The following is a 15,937-nucleotide window of genomic DNA, read 5'->3' on the forward strand; positions in this document are numbered from 1 at the left end:
TTTTACATAAATAAATCTGCTGAGTAAAAATATTATTTCTCAAACTCAGTCAGTACCTTAATGCTAATCAACATATGTAAGACTCCAGTGACTCCAGTGTATATTTGCTCAGTTCAGTGTGGATAATTCAAGAGGTGAATAATAAAGCAAAGTGATCTATTTTTGTTCTTTTATAGGAGAAGACATTTACATCAGTTTGTATGGAGCCGCCACAGATATCAATGTGAGGCTGGATAAGAACTCACTATGGGTGGAGAAGACCTATATCACCATGGCCAACCAGCGCACAGTGGCTATCCTGAACAGAAGTGACTCCATAGTGCATTTCCAGTGGAAGAGCTTTGCCACTGAGATGGAGGAGGAACAGCATAGACTAAGGTCTAATTAGCTTGGCTATAGCGGTGTTAATAGATTGTCCAGAGAAATGCCAGAGTTTTCTTCCTGTCCATTTAAGTTAACTCCTTAAATTCCCAGATTATAGTTCAAATCAACAAAGCAGTTTATGTTGATTATGTTCATTACACTATGCAGTCATATAGAGAAAAGGCAAAATGTATTACATGTTTAGAAAGAATACATAATGTTTGGTATGATCATATTGTTAGATTAACATAGGCCAGTCTTTATGATTACAGCAGCAGTTCTTATGAAGTCTATGTTATCCAGATAAGATTAGCCTCTGAAGCAGGATCAGGCATAAACAGACAAGACAGGAACAGACAGGAAGTATAAGTATTTAGGGTATCCAGGTGAGCTAACAGTCCACAGCAGCAGGGTGTGGGTTATAAGTGCAGGAAATCTCCAGATTATTCAATAACTACAGTGCAAAATATGAAAGGCAAGTAGATACAAGTGTGAGCGATGGAAGTCTGGACCCACCAATAGATCCTGGGACTTAAGGATTCAACCGGGGTTTGTGGATTGGCTTATGTTAAAACATGTTCCATTGTCTTGTTAAATTTTAATCACATCTATCAGAATGCTGCCCCACTTAAAGGAGCTGAGATACTCTCCCTTACAGAAGCAGTCACGAATATCAAGGATTTTGTATTTAAATCTGACCCTCTCCCTCTTTCCTTCGTTCTCTATCTCTCTCCTTTTCTATCTAGGTTCTTTTCTGAGCTGCAGCAGGAGCAGGATGATGAGATGGAACAGTTTTTAACAGAGTGTGGCGCTGACCCCACTCTCCGAGACCGCCTCTCAGTGCTCTCACGCACCTTCCAGCATAGACGCAAGCAGCTTCATCAGGACAGCCTGGCTTTCAGTGACCAACACATCATCATGGAGCCGCAGGTGTCTAATGGACACACACACACACACACACACAACCAGTGGTTGAAGAAATTCACAAATCCTTCACCTGAGTAAATATAAAAATAGAATTGAATTAAAATATAAAATAACTATATGTAGACATCACAAACATAAACACTGCAAAAAATGTTTTCTTAAACACAAATATAAAATTTATATATTAAACAAAACAGTTCAATAATTCAACTTAGCAATTTAAAACCATTCTATACTATCAGTAGTGTTTAATTAACCCTGTACCATTTCACAGACCCAACCCACATAACAACCTTTTTCAATTTGCACAGGTTTTCTATAAATGTATGAACAATTGCATGAATACTTTGTGACTTATTTAGATATAACAAGAAGTCCTTTGATGCTATTTAAAAACGTGAGGAAAGTCAGGATTTAGAGCTAAGGGGTATGACAAAATTTAAGCTTTTGGACGATGTGCAATATAATTAAAAAATATACTACAGAGAAAATATTTTCTTGAACATAAAAATTGTATTAACCACAGAAACACTGTATACATCTGAGTATTAAATGCAAAGGGAGAGTGACTACCATTAATACAGTAATACCGTAATAAAGGCTTCGAGTGCTATACAGCAAACCCATAGAGTTAGTGAGATACCAATCAAATGTATAAGAGTACGTATGATCTATGCTGCATTTAAATACAATCATTCAAGTGAAATTAACTGCATCATTCAATCAAGTTGCAGGCAGGGATTTTGGCAGAGGTTAGCTGAAGAATCTATTTTGAAATTCAAAATTCAAACAAATACAGCAAGCTCCTCCTGTCAGTATTCCTTCCAAAGCCATGCCCCCAAAACAAATGCACATGTGCTGCCTAGGCTTGTACACCTGAATGCTAATGCCTGAGGGGGAGCTTAATGAACTGACAGGCAAATAGAGACTTCTCCTTATACTGATTGGTTGGATCAACAACATTTTACCTATTGTTTACAGAGCCTGAGATTCCACAAAATACAGTTTCTTTCTTCTTTTATTTTTTTTAATGACAGCTGCCAGAATGTGAGAGGCTCTAAATGTTAAGTACCTCATTGCATATCTCCAAAGAGTGTTGTACTCTGGTGTGTGGAGAGAACACAAGCATGCCTGCCTTTTTAGCAAAACTAATTATTGTTATGCAATCCGGTGTACATATTGCATTATATTTTTTAAATTCCTCCTCATAAAGAAAATGTTGCAGTAAAAAAACACTGCAGTTAATATTACCTACCTTTTAACAAGAGTTTTAAGACAGCAGCTTTTTTTTTTTTTTATTGTCCCGTGGTTCCGCATTGCTCCTATTCTACTGAGTGTTTCTGCTGGAGTAAATCTGTCATGTTGCCACATTTAGTTTCATTTGGTTTCATACAAACTTTACACATCACCCCATTAAAACTAGTTAACTGTTAAAATAGTTATGTTTACCATGCAACACTATCACCTCGATTTGCAATGAGCTTAAGCGCACTAGCTAGTATAAAGCTTTTTTTCAATGGCATAATGTTTATAGAAGTTCCCTTGTTTGATCAGAATAGCAAGAACCGCTATTAATCATCAACAGAGTGGTCTACAGGATATCCATTTTTGCATTCTTGATATCTACTGCCCATCAGGAATGATCATGCTTGTCCTCTTTTGAGCTATATTACATACTAGTGAAATACCACAAATCTGTGACATCGCTCAAATACATACACACACAGGCACACGCACACACACATACACAATAAGATAGTTTTTACTGAACAAAAGTGAACATGCACTTACATCATTATACATTTAGAGCGCTGATAGAACCCAACAGAACTCTGGTTTAACTCAACTCTAAATTCTCAATTTAGGCTAATAATTACTTTGTAATTCAACGTATTTTTTTAAATGAGAGAGAAATGCTGATGTGCAAGGTAGTTATTTTTATTTTTATTTTTTACTTAATTTTTTTCTTGGACTAAATGCAGCTTCATCTACATTTTATTATAAGTGCAGAGGGATGTGTTTATCTTTTGTCTCTTTTGAAAAAGAATCTTGGCAAGGGCAGCCTTGTCAGCAAATGTCTTTGTGTTATAGTTATAAATATCTGTGATGTTATTCCCCAGTAAATTCTCCAGTGAATTACTGTAGCATAAAGCTTACTGTACACCATTACCCGTAACTGGAGACAGACAATGGTTTTTAATTGTAGCTTTGTAGTCTCCGTTGTGGAGACTGTTGAGCTTACTTTTTACAATACTTTTTATTCAATTTACAGTCAAGATGCTCAGAAATTTTTGAAATATTATTTAAAAGCAATATTATTGGTTTAAATAGACTTTTTCCTTGTTTGTGTAAAATGTTCTTTATTTGTTAGAAGCATTTTGCTGGCATGGTCTGGATTCACTTGTCCCCTTAGGGGAAAGAGTCAGTGCAAATCAATACAAAGTTATTGTGACTGATCACCTTTATCCAATGATGAAACATTTCTATCCTGATGGGAGTACAGCCCCATTCACAGGGCATGAGGGCTCACTAAATGGTTTGATGAGTATGAAAATGATATAGATCACATTAGACACACCAACTGAGGAAACATCTTTTACATATTTATACATACACAAAAAATGATGTGATATTTTTAATTTATCTTCCAACCATTTCCTCTTTTCAATTATATTCCATATGCAAATCTGTGGTACAAAACACACACATATTAGGGTTGATGACTTAAGTTCCTAAGATACACCAATACACCAAGAAAATGTTTGACTATGCTTACACAGATGATTTTCTGGGTGGCCCATTCACCTGTGTGTAGTTCACGCTTCTGAGGTTGCCAGATTTTTCTTGAGTAGAGGTGTCCGGGACAGAGTTTCGATCTAGCGTCCAAACCCCAATGTTTAAACACAAGCACTTGCCAAACCTGTTTCAGCATGACAATGCCACTGTGCGCAAAGCGAGCTCCATGAAGACATGGTTTTCCAAGGTCAAAATGTAGGAACTCCATGCACAGAGCCCTGACCTTAACACCACTGAACACCTTTGTGATGAATTGGAATGCCGATTATGCCCCAGGCCTTCTCACCTTACATCAGTGCCTGGCCTCACTAAAGCTCTTGTGTCTGAATGATCACTAATCCCCACAGCCACATTCCAAAATCTAGTGGAAAGGCTTCCCAGAAGAGTGGGGGTTATTATAACAGCAAACCTGACCCACAAACCTTCAGCCATATAGTGCTGTATAGACCAGCCTGGGGTGTCTATGTACTGTAACCATATACACTCACCGTCCATTTCATTAGGAACACCTGTACACCTGCACATTCATGCAGTTATCTAATCAGCCAATCATGTGGCAGCAGCGCAATGCAAAAAATCATGCAGATACAGGTCAAGAGCTTCAGTTAATGTTCACATCAGAATGAAGAAAAAGTGTGATCTCTGTGACTTTGATTGTTGCATGGATGTTGGTATTAGATGGACTGGTTTGAGGATTTCTGAAACTGATGATCGCCTGGGCTTTTCACACACAACAGTCTCTAGAGTTTACACAGAATAGTGCAAAAAAAACCAAAAAAAACTGGGGCAAATAAAATATCCAGTGAGGAGAGGGTCTGCAGGCTGAAATGCCTTGGTGATGAGAGAGATCAGAGGAGAATGACCAGACTGGTTGGGGCTGAAAGGAATCTATAGTAACTCAAATACGCACACTTTACAGCCATGGTGAGCAGAAAAGCATCTCAGAACACACAAACCTTGAGTTTGATTCATGTCAACCAAGAACAAGAATCTGAGGCTATCATGGGCACAGACTCACCGAAAGTGGACAGTTCAAGACTAGAAAAAGACCAGGTGATTTTTTTTTTTTTTTTTTCTAATCTTCAGCTGTCCAGTTTGAGTGAGCCTATGCCCATGATAGCCTCTGAAATACTCAAACCAGCCCATCTGGCAGCAACAACCATGCCATGGTTAAAGTTACTGAGATCACACTTTAAAGCAGCATCCAGATTGTTTTTTTGTGGGTCTGTTATGGATGGAGGAGTAAATGGTTTTGTGTGCTGTGGTTTTGGACCCGTGATTGTCTTTTCATTTTCTCATCCATCCAGAGCACCTGTCCTGGATGACAGAGACAGATCTGTTTCAGTGGTTTACTCTGCTCCACAAGATACCAGCTCAACGCTTTGATGAAACATGCTCCCCATTCACTCCTCCCTTAATACTAATATTAGGACATTCACTGTGTTTGGAAGTAAAGGCAGTGGGCTTATACCAGTGAAACACTGTAGTCTTACATTTTTTGGGCAACATTTTCACGTTCCTGAGAATGACCGTGCCAGGCAGAAGGCTACTGCCTGCAGACTAGAATGCACCTAAAGTCCACATTAAACCCTGCTGCCTATCTGTGTGATCTCTAAAAAGCAAAGGAAATCTGTGCCGCGTAGCACTGCGAATTCTTTTATAATGTGTGAAGTCATGAATTTAGACTAATTATAAATTCTATAGTTATTATGCTAATGTATCCTTCTCCAGGAATGTTTTTTTTTGTTAGGTTTTATACATTATTAATTGGCACCACTTTAGGTTTTACTTTTTTTGTTTGAAAAAGACGAATGTTTTTCTCAGTTGAAAAATAACACACATTTAACTACCCAAGGGCAGCCTTGTCAGCAAACGTCTTTGTGTTATAGTTATAAATATCTGTGATGTTATTCCCCAGTAAATTCTCCAGTGAATTACTGTTGTAGCATAAAGCTTACTGTACACCATTACCGTAACTGGAGACAGACAATGGTTTTTAATTGTAGCTTTGTAGTCTCTGCTGTGGAAACTAATGAGCTTACTTTTTTACAATAATTTTTTATTCAGTTCACATTCATTACTCTTTACATGATCTATTCAAGACAGCTCTGCCTTCAAACACATCTGAAAGCAACTGAAGTGCCTGGGGGTGCAGGTTTTAGTGAAGTGGAGTGGAAAGAATATTATGGTTGAGTTAATGTCTCTCTGTACTGCTTACAGGAGGGGGACATCTGGCCAAACCGCACAGCTGAAATCAGCATCATCTTTAAACCCCAAGAAGCCAAACTTTACCAGCACACCGTATACTGTGATGTCACAGGTACTGGTTAGCCTAATATTGCTGTAGTTAAAATGAATATCTTTTTGAATGTGTAACAAATATCATTAAGTTGTCTACTCCTTTTAAAGCCAATCGTAGAGTGATTTGCATGTGTGTATTTAAGCCTATCTGTCATAGAAAACCTCATATTTGCATTAGTTTGCCAGAGGTTAGTTCCTAGTAAGGGTGATGACCTATGGAAATGTGAGTCTTTTAGGATTTTTGGTCCACAAACAAAATTCATGGTAACTTAAAAAAAAAATGTTTTGGACCCATCCTCCCATTCTTCATCTTATTAAGGGCTTTTTTTCTTGTCTAACAGAGATGGATCTGTCTGTATTTTGCAGCAAAGAATGTGTTGGTGTACACTCCACAGCTGCTTAGTTCTATATTGATTTCCTTGGGGTATTTTATGATATCCTGCCTTGTTTTACATTTGATTGACATTCATGCATTTATTATATATACTAAATGTGGGTGGTTTTAATTAGGTACTTTTTAATCTTAGTTAAGCTTTTAATAAAGGGATACTGTGTAGCTTGTCAGTCAAACCGGCAAGAGTCAGAGATGGTTGAACAAATATATATTGCAACTTATTATTATTATTATTTTTTATTTTACTAATCCAGTGTATTGCTTCAGCATATGAAGCCAGTGATGTATTACAAATGTCCTCATGCAGGCAGAGAGTCTCGTTTGCCACTGCGTATAAAGGGAGAAGGAATGGGGCCCAAACTGCTGTTTAACTTTCATCTGCTGGACATTGGCAACATTTTTGTTGGCTCCAAGCACAGCTATGAGGTATGAGTAAGCACGCTACTGTCCATGCAGAAGTCATCCCAAGCAATAGATAATATACCCCTAAAAACCCCAGCTGATTTGACTCTGTATTCAAAGTGAAACCATGTCTTTGGAACCCTTAAGATGTTATTTACAGATAGATCACTGGAAGTCATTTAATCATACTAAACTTCTAAAACATAGTGTAGAATAGTATGTATAGTATAACACAAAAAAAGCTTTTTCTTCTAGATGTTTCTGCAGTTTCATGTGCTAGTGTCCTATTTGGTTATATGATTTCTGCACATTTAAAATAAGTTTGTAATTATATTATCTTTGAAAGGAGAGAAATTATTAAAGACCTATAGGAAGCTATGTTTAAAGTGTATTTTGGAAGCTTATTTGTATTTGAAAATGGCACAAATACATTTTTAAAAAATAATTAATGTGTCGATGCAGGTTTTTCTGATTTTAATTAAACTAAACCATAACACTAAGCTGTAACAATAAAAGGTCTTATGTAACTAAATCCAAGAAACATCCTAGTGGTTAGCAATCATAGTGATCGATATCAAAATCCAGCTTCAGTTCATCTCAAATTAATTTATTTCATGCATTCTATTTGGCTTATTGTGCCTTTTCACAGCTATTAGCAACAGATTGTGATTCTGTGCTGTATTTGCTCTTAACTTTACCCAAGGTGCTTCTGAGCAATAAGGGACTTATAGATGCCCCCTATAGGCTTATGCCTCCCACTACAGCTATGGGCCTGTGCTTTTCCTTCAGCCCTCCTGAGGGCATGGTGCCGCCTGGAGCCTGCCATGTTATGGAGGTCCGCTTCTCCTCTGACAAATTGGGCACCTTCTCCGAGGAGTTTTATTTTACTGTTTTGGGGAATCCCCAGCCTCTCATCCTCACATTCAGGTAACTGTCTTATTGTTGACTGATTTTGCTGATGTGCTGCTGCTCCTGCAGCCCATCGATTTTTCAAGGACACACCATATTCTTATTTTAAAAACTCACCTTTTTTTCCATGTAGGTCCTAGCCTTTTGTTATGCAGGTGAAATAAATGCGTAATGTTTTCACCTATATAAGTATTGAGTCACAGTTTGGTGGAAGTTCTATAATTCACTTGTCATTCTTGCCACTTCTTTCAGAGTAAGATGGATTACTGTTTAAAATGCTGAAAGTAGAGATTAAAGGAGCACCACTCTTCACTGTCATCTTCCAAATAGATCGGTTTATTTTGTTCTATCTTCACAATCTCTCTTTTTCTCTGAGTTTTTACTAGCCTTGATGACTAGACCAATGACTTTCACTTTTCAATAGGCAGTGTGGCATAAATTTAAATGAAAAGCTCTGTGTCCTGTTGTTTGTGGCAGGGGGTGTGTAATGGGCCCGACGTTTCATTTTAACATTCCTGAGCTCGACTTTGGAGAGGTGTCCTTTGGTAAATAAACTTTGTATTGACAATAGCCATGATCAACTGCTTACCAATAACTCCAGTACCACTTCCCATTTTCCTGATTATTTTCTCTGTTTATTTGCTTCTACTCTCTGCATCCCAAAAGGCTTTCCTCACACACTGACCTGCTCACTTAGCAATACCTCATTGGTATCTATGAATTTTGGCCTGCGGATCCCTGGAGATGGGATGGGGAGGGACAGTGTGACCAGTACAGAGCAGGTAACAGAGCTGGACAGGAATGACTGGAAGCCAGGAGACAGGGCATCTGAGAGGCCTCGAGAATTCAGAGTGACACCCAGTTCAGGAACCATCCGGGCTCAGAGCCAAATGGACATCAAGGTAGGACTCTTTGTTTTATTGACTCTTTGTTTCCTCTTTTGACCCTTCCGTGCAAACTCTCACAGCAAATTTGACACAAATTAGAATTGATTTCACTATGCAAAGGTTAGCCTGAATCACTTCAGCTACTGTCTTGTCTGCCCTTTTTAACAATACAGTCTCCCAAGTGAAAAAAAACTCTTTAATCTATTTTTTTAATCTTTTGCCTTCAAAATTGACTGAGCAGTTCTCAAAATTTGAAATCCATCGAATACAGAACAGACCTCTAATCCCTAATCAGCTTAAGACAGTGCCAAAGTTTTTTTTTTTTTTAAAAAAAGCTTGCTGTTGTTAAAACTAAAAATGAATGAGCAGACAAAAAAAACAGAAGCTCAAATAACTCTGTTAGCCCCATCACCTTGCTTCTCTTACCAGATGTCCAGCACTGTGTGTACCTGTCAGCCAGTAGTCCTTTCCATCAGCAGTAGCTGTCATATGCTTTGAAAGGACTAATCTGCTGGCTTTGTCTGGGTGTCTGTGGGCTTCTCTGAGGTTGGGGTGTCTCCTGTCAGTATGCAAGATGTCCTGGTCTCATTCTTTAATAGCTCTGTCAACTGTGGGAACTTAAATGAGGCCTGGTAATACAGAAAGGTCTGCCCGAGTGATCAGCATATCAAGATCTGGCATATTAAGTACAAAATTGGCATATGGGTCTAAGCACAACATGTACAAGGCAACGAAGTCAGGAAAACATTGTGCAGAAATGGCATATTCTTATTCATATTCTTCTTGATTTATTAATTTTGAGCAATTAGCGATGGATGGTTTTGCATGTGGTTTTGTCCAAAAACCAGGTGTAAATTAGCAGCAGACATGTTGCTCAGAGCAGGATAGCCATGGCTGACACTCATTCACTCATTCTCATAGATATTTTGTGTCATAATACAATACTTTAATACAAGATTTTAGAGCGTTGGTAAAAGAAAGGAAACTGCTAGTAAGGGAAAGTGCTTTAATACTGCTTGTCCATTGGGCTGCTTTTGTCACACAGATCTGGCAACCATGATCATAGAACCTACATCCCAAACATGCATCAATTTTCTCACATCTAAGAAAGTTAACACATTAAACACTGAACTTTTGTCACATTTTTGTTACATTTTCCAAATGTTGTAGAATATGCAAGTGACAACAACACAAATGGAATGCAGTAATTACCCCCTTTCATGCAAACTAGCTTTTGTTGTACACAGTAGTTTTTTTCATTAGGGTCTCATCAGCATTCACACTGTTTACTTGCCCTGACACAAGAATAACTGCATTTAGTAGGCTTCCAAGCCACAGTTTATGTGATGAGATATAGCTTAAGTAAATTAAATATTATTGTCAGACTCATGGTAAGAGCATACTGGGGCCACAAGAAGTCATGTTTTTCACTGCACCTGCTCACGTATGTATGTCTGGCCCTCAGGACCTCTTAATGACAGCTGCCCTGGACTAGGAAGTGGTATCTAAATATCTCTGCTGCAGTATTATTGGTCAGCATCTGACTGCCATGACTTAGTGTATATCTGTGGTTTACTTGTACTGTGGTCAGTACTAGAATGACTGCAGGGCAGAGCAGCTGTTTGAACTGCACAAATAAAAAATAAATCCTGTATTTTGGGATAATTCTGGATTCTGGGATAATTCCAATAATTATATACATGATTCATATTATTTAAAGAAATCCAGTAGTTTTGATATTGTTTACTGATTTTTTTCCCATTGGGTACATCTGGAGGTGAGCAGTGTCATAAACAGTAATATAATATGTACTGTATATATAACTACGACTGTGTGTGCTGCAGGTGACCTTGTGCTCCAATACAGTGCAGCAGTACAGTCTGGCACTGGTGGTGGATGTGCATGGAGTTGGGGAGGAGGTGTTAGCTCTCCCAATTAAGGCTAGGTAGGACATTTATGGTGACACACTCAAGTCTGCCTATACCCTCAAGATGTGCAGTGTATAAAGGTTATTTCTTTGCTGTTGACTCTCTCTACAGCTGTGTTGTTCCTGAAGTGCACCTGGAGAGTTCTGTGCTTCAGTTCCAGCACTGCTTCCTGGGTTACCCTTATGAGCAGACCATCGGGCTGATTAATGACACAAACCTCCCTGCATGCTATGGCCTTCTAGCCCAGGTAAAATGACTAGAAGTCCATTGTCTTGTGGTTAAGGATAGGAAATCTTAAGATAAACATAACTGAGAGGAGGATTGAGGCTCTTTTTAGCACACAGTACTACACAATTAAATAGGTTGTATTGTATATTCTGCATGTCTCTCTGACCAGCATGTGAGCAACACTTTGTCTGTGTATATGCAGGAGTATGAGGAGAACCCATCTCTACTGTACTCTACTGCTCATCCACGAGGAGTAATCCAGCCATACAGTACTGAGCAGATTCCTCTGGTTCTACAGGCTAAAACAGTGGGCCAAGTGCAACTCACTGCTCTCGTTGCAATTTTAGGTCAACGAGATCCTCCGCTGGTGAGCATTGGTGTACATGTGTGCACACATGTAGGAGACAGAGATAATGGCAAAGAGACTTGACCAGTGCCTATTTTCGTGCTCACAGTGTATTTTATTATTTCAATAGAACAAATTGAATCAGCTGTAATTTTCAATTTAATTCAATGACCCCTTGCTCCTCCAGTTCCTCTCTGTCTCCCATAGGAATTGCTCCTGTCCTGCATTGGCCAGGGTCCAGCTGTCTCCCTCTCTGCCACTGAGCTACACTTTGGCACCATTCCAGTGCTCATTGACATCCCAAGGACGCTGCAGTTGTTCAACCAGTCCCCCATCCCAGCCCGATTCTTGGCACAAATGGTAGGTCTAGCCCTATTTTAATCATAGCCAAAATGTGACAAGAAGTGACAGGTATACTTTCTCTTTATAGCAGGCTATGCTTTTTTTCCACAGCCCACACGCTCATTAAATTTTTTCTTAATTAATTCTTAGCTTAATTGAGTGTATAATAAATGAGGTGATTGGCAGAGTGGTTTGTTAACTTTGTAGTTAATTGGCTACCAATGACTGCACATTGAACATTGCCCTGTCATTCCTTTTCTACTGGACTGAACAGTTGTATCAGGCAACAATCGCTTAATAGTCTTCTTTATTGTCCGTTCTTCTGGGGGCTTAGTCCAATCTCCCACCAACCAGTAGACATATGCCTAAGGATAAAATCCAAACCTACTCAGTCCCTGGAAGTCACATACAGTAGCTTATTTAACTGTTCTAATTTTTCTTCATCTGTTTCTCTTTTATTAGGGGGGAGTCCCTATACACCCCTGCTCATTCATGCTATTACCCAATCAGCCAATCATGTGGCAGCAGTGCAGTGCATAAAATCATGCAGATACAGGTCAAGAGCTTCAGATAATGTTCACATCAAACATCAAAATGGGGAAAAATTGTGCTCAGTGACATTGACAGAGGCATGGTTATTGGTGGCAGATGGGCTTGTTTGAGTATTTCAGAACCTGCTGATCTGGGATTTTCACACACAACAGTCTCTAGAGTTTAGTGTGAAACAAAAAACAACCAGTGAGAGGCAGTTCTGTGGGCAGAAATGCCTTATTGATGAGAGAGGTCAAAGGAGAATGGAGAAACTCTACAGAGTCGCTGAGAACACATTTTTCCCCATTCTGATGTTTGATATGAACATTAACTAAGCTCTTGCAGTGTAACTGATTTTGAATGCATACAGGCAACTGCACACAGATGTGCAGACATTACAGGTCCTCAGTTGTGAACTTTTTCCTATGCTTAAAGTTGCAGCATTAAATAAATTCTCTGACCCTATCTCCCCCTATAAGGCTAATTACCTGCACAGTGCTTAAACAAGAGTTTTAATAAAGCATTTTTCAGTTTCAAAGAATCACACATTTTCTTGGGTTACATTACAGGCTCTAAAAAGTGGGGGCTTCCACCCAGGAAGAGATACTGTAGTGTGCCAGAAGAGTGTGCAATTTTTTTTATAATATCTGATTAATTTGTTTTTTATATGTTTGTGTATGTGTCTGTAGTGATCCTTCATAAGGTAGCAGTGTTAGGCATTTGGAACACCTAGAAATTTATTCCATCTTAAACCTCTCTAATGTGATGAGGTTCAAAGCAATCAATGGTGTTAAACCTTGCTAATGCAAGCCTGATCTGATTATTGAAATTTCAGCCCTCTTGCTGTTCACTTGGATTCTTCTCTCAAGGGGAAGCCATCCTGTTTTTGATCCAGTCCCCTATTGACCATCTGTCTCTGTCTCTGTCTCTCTCTCTCTCTCTCTCTGTAATAAAAGCTGAGAGAGTGATCTATGACTCCCTGATGACTCCTCTGTATTCTCATATGGCTGAAATGATTTGTCTCCTTTCCTGAGTGCCATCTTCATTGCAGAGAATGGTGTACTTGCCATTTTCCACTGCTCCAAGGGCAATCTCTGCTGCTGTTTGTACCAATGATTGTATTGTACTACAGGTTCCATCCCTTTTTGTTCTGGGGACTAAACAGTTGACAACAGACTTGAGACTGTAAAACTACTTGCAAGAACATTTATTACTTTGTCCAGAGTTTGATTCAAACTGTAGCCCATGGTGTGGGCTCTGGTTCTTAGTTTGAACATCCTCCATTCGTTCTTCACGTTGGCAGAGCTGAGTGCCAGTATGCTTCTGGAGAGTAGATAGGCTGTAAATGGGTGTCTTGAGGGCAGTTTGTAGAATTCTGGCATAAGCACAGCAACTTTAAGAAGCTTGAGAGAGTTGCTGGTGGACTAGAAATGTAATTGCACGCGTACATATTTTTGAGAATAATGTTAACATTTAAATACAGCTATACATGCAGTATTTTTAACTGATCTTTCCTAGTATTCTATAATAAAGTCTTAATTCATTTCATAACCCATTTTTACATGATGATTAACCATGTTAAGTGGCATGATCCATGAGCATATATTTTTATGGATGCGAAATCCATTTCAGAATACAATGAAATCACTTTATATTAATTCATGCAAAGCAGTTTTTTTTTTTTTTTTTTTTTTACAGATACTATCTCTAAGATTTAAGATTTTACCTCAGTATAGGCTAAAATTGTTATTTTGTAATTTGGGCTTTACTTACAGTTTTGCCATGTAGTAACCCAATATCTTCAACTTTACACCACTTTGTTATAATTGTGTACAAAAATGAATGTGCCTGGAGAAGCACAACTGGAAGTATTACTTCCTAAGTCGACCATTGCTGTGATATTTTTCATTTTGAAAAACTGGCCTTGCATTACTGCTTAAGCAGTATGTCCCTTTATAACACATTTTTGGGGATGCACACTATAATTAATGTTACCCCATTTCAAAGAAATAAGCTGTATCACCCAACTACCAACTACATTCAACAGACTCAACTGTTTTATCTGTGAAAAAAAAAAGAACAACTCAGTCGTGAAATGAAAATTAGTTGATGTGATTATGCACAGAACATGATAAACTAAATACAAACATGATAACTAAATAAAAACAAGTTTCTTCTACCACTGCGCTGAAGATTTAATTTGATTGGATATTTAAGGAGCAATCCAGCCACATCTCTTGATACTAAGTTCATTCTTGCTTCCTTTTTTTGAAAGGTTTCTGTCTGCGCCTATGGTCATGAAAATCCTGAGAATATATAATGCTGCAATCTTATGATATTTTCTTGCCTCTATGATTCTGAAAATATTGGCCTCTGTCTTAACATCCTGCAGGCATATGTATTTCACTTTGGAGGAGTTTGTGACCAAAAAAAAGTTTGTACTTTAATATTTAATTAACAAGGTGTACTTCTACATCGCAGCATGCACTTGAGATGAGTAGAAGCTTTATCCCTGTATTTGGTCTAGTTAGCTTTCTGTTTCACCATGGTTGAATGGAACAAGAGATGTAGGTGGGATGTGATGAATGCAAATAGCTGCATGAGCCATGCAGAAAAAGATAAATAATATGCCATTAATCAGAAAAACCCCCACACAGCACTCCTCCCTTACTTTGAAAATCCCAATTAAAACCTTATCCAGGAGATGTCACTCAGCACTGCACATTATGGGAATTGATTTCAATCTGCCTTTCAGCTAGTTAACACTGCTTTCAAGAGGAAACAGCAAATGAAGATGGAGGGGGTGCTGTGTGTTGATGCTTAGTAAAAAAAAAAAAAAAAATCCGAAGGGATCAAAATCAAAAGTGAACATGAGGCACCTGGCTTATGAAGTTATGCTCTGTCAAAAATCCCTCACTGTAGGTGCTAGGGTCCCACAGCTGATAAAACATAAGCAGAACACTTATTGCTTGCGTTAGCCTGCCTGCACTCTTCCTCAATCTGATAGATTAGTCCTCTCTGCCTACAGTTTGATAGATTAACTCTCTGTCTACAGTTTTCCTCTTCCCTCTCTTGCTGTCCTCTTCTACTCGTTGCAGCCATTCTCCTGAGAGCATTCTTAGATTAATTGACTCTGGCAGGAGTCATACACATACACATATTCGCTCTCTGGAGCATTCCGAAGTGACTATGACTATGCCCTACTCTGTCCAAAGGTTACACCCTTGAGAATAAGAACTATGAAGGGTATAACTCTGAACAGCCATTTCAAACTTATTTCACTGTTATTTTTCAAAGCCAGAACTAGACTTCACTGTTGCACAATCACTGACACTTGTGTAAAAAAAAAAAAAAAAAAATTGCAATATAATAATGAACAGATGGACAAAGCAGAGGAAACTTCCCCATGCTGCCAGTCAGTTGTTGTAATTTTTTTAGATGCAAACAAGTACAAATGAGCTGTTACCTGAGGTGGAGATGGAAGTATTAAATCAAATAAATTTGTTGCAGAAGCCGTTTAATTCTTTTTAGTTAAAGTTGTAAAACAGTGCAAAGAATCTTAGGGGCAAAGTGTCTATCAGTT

At 38.4% G+C, this 15,937-nt stretch overlaps 1 protein-coding gene across 1 annotated transcript in view; it reads left to right on the top strand.

Moving 5' to 3' along the window:
- The window catches only part of hydin (HYDIN axonemal central pair apparatus protein), a 94,020-nt gene that overhangs the window by 11,587 nt on the left and 66,496 nt on the right, over nt 1-15,937 (top strand). The window contains exons 8-18 of the mRNA XM_053235091.1: nt 177-378; nt 1,110-1,293; nt 6,307-6,406; nt 7,089-7,207; nt 7,887-8,110; nt 8,570-8,637; nt 8,759-8,994; nt 10,824-10,924; nt 11,019-11,154; nt 11,338-11,502; nt 11,689-11,841. Of these exons, the coding sequence (XP_053091066.1) occupies nt 177-378; nt 1,110-1,293; nt 6,307-6,406; nt 7,089-7,207; nt 7,887-8,110; nt 8,570-8,637; nt 8,759-8,994; nt 10,824-10,924; nt 11,019-11,154; nt 11,338-11,502; nt 11,689-11,841 (1,688 nt within the window). The remainder of the gene's footprint in view (nt 1-176; nt 379-1,109; nt 1,294-6,306; nt 6,407-7,088; nt 7,208-7,886; nt 8,111-8,569; nt 8,638-8,758; nt 8,995-10,823; nt 10,925-11,018; nt 11,155-11,337; nt 11,503-11,688; nt 11,842-15,937) is intronic.

The sequence above is a fragment of the Pangasianodon hypophthalmus genome, chromosome 6 (assembly GCF_027358585.1).
Source record: "Pangasianodon hypophthalmus isolate fPanHyp1 chromosome 6, fPanHyp1.pri, whole genome shotgun sequence".
NCBI lineage: Eukaryota > Metazoa > Chordata > Actinopteri > Siluriformes > Pangasiidae > Pangasianodon > Pangasianodon hypophthalmus.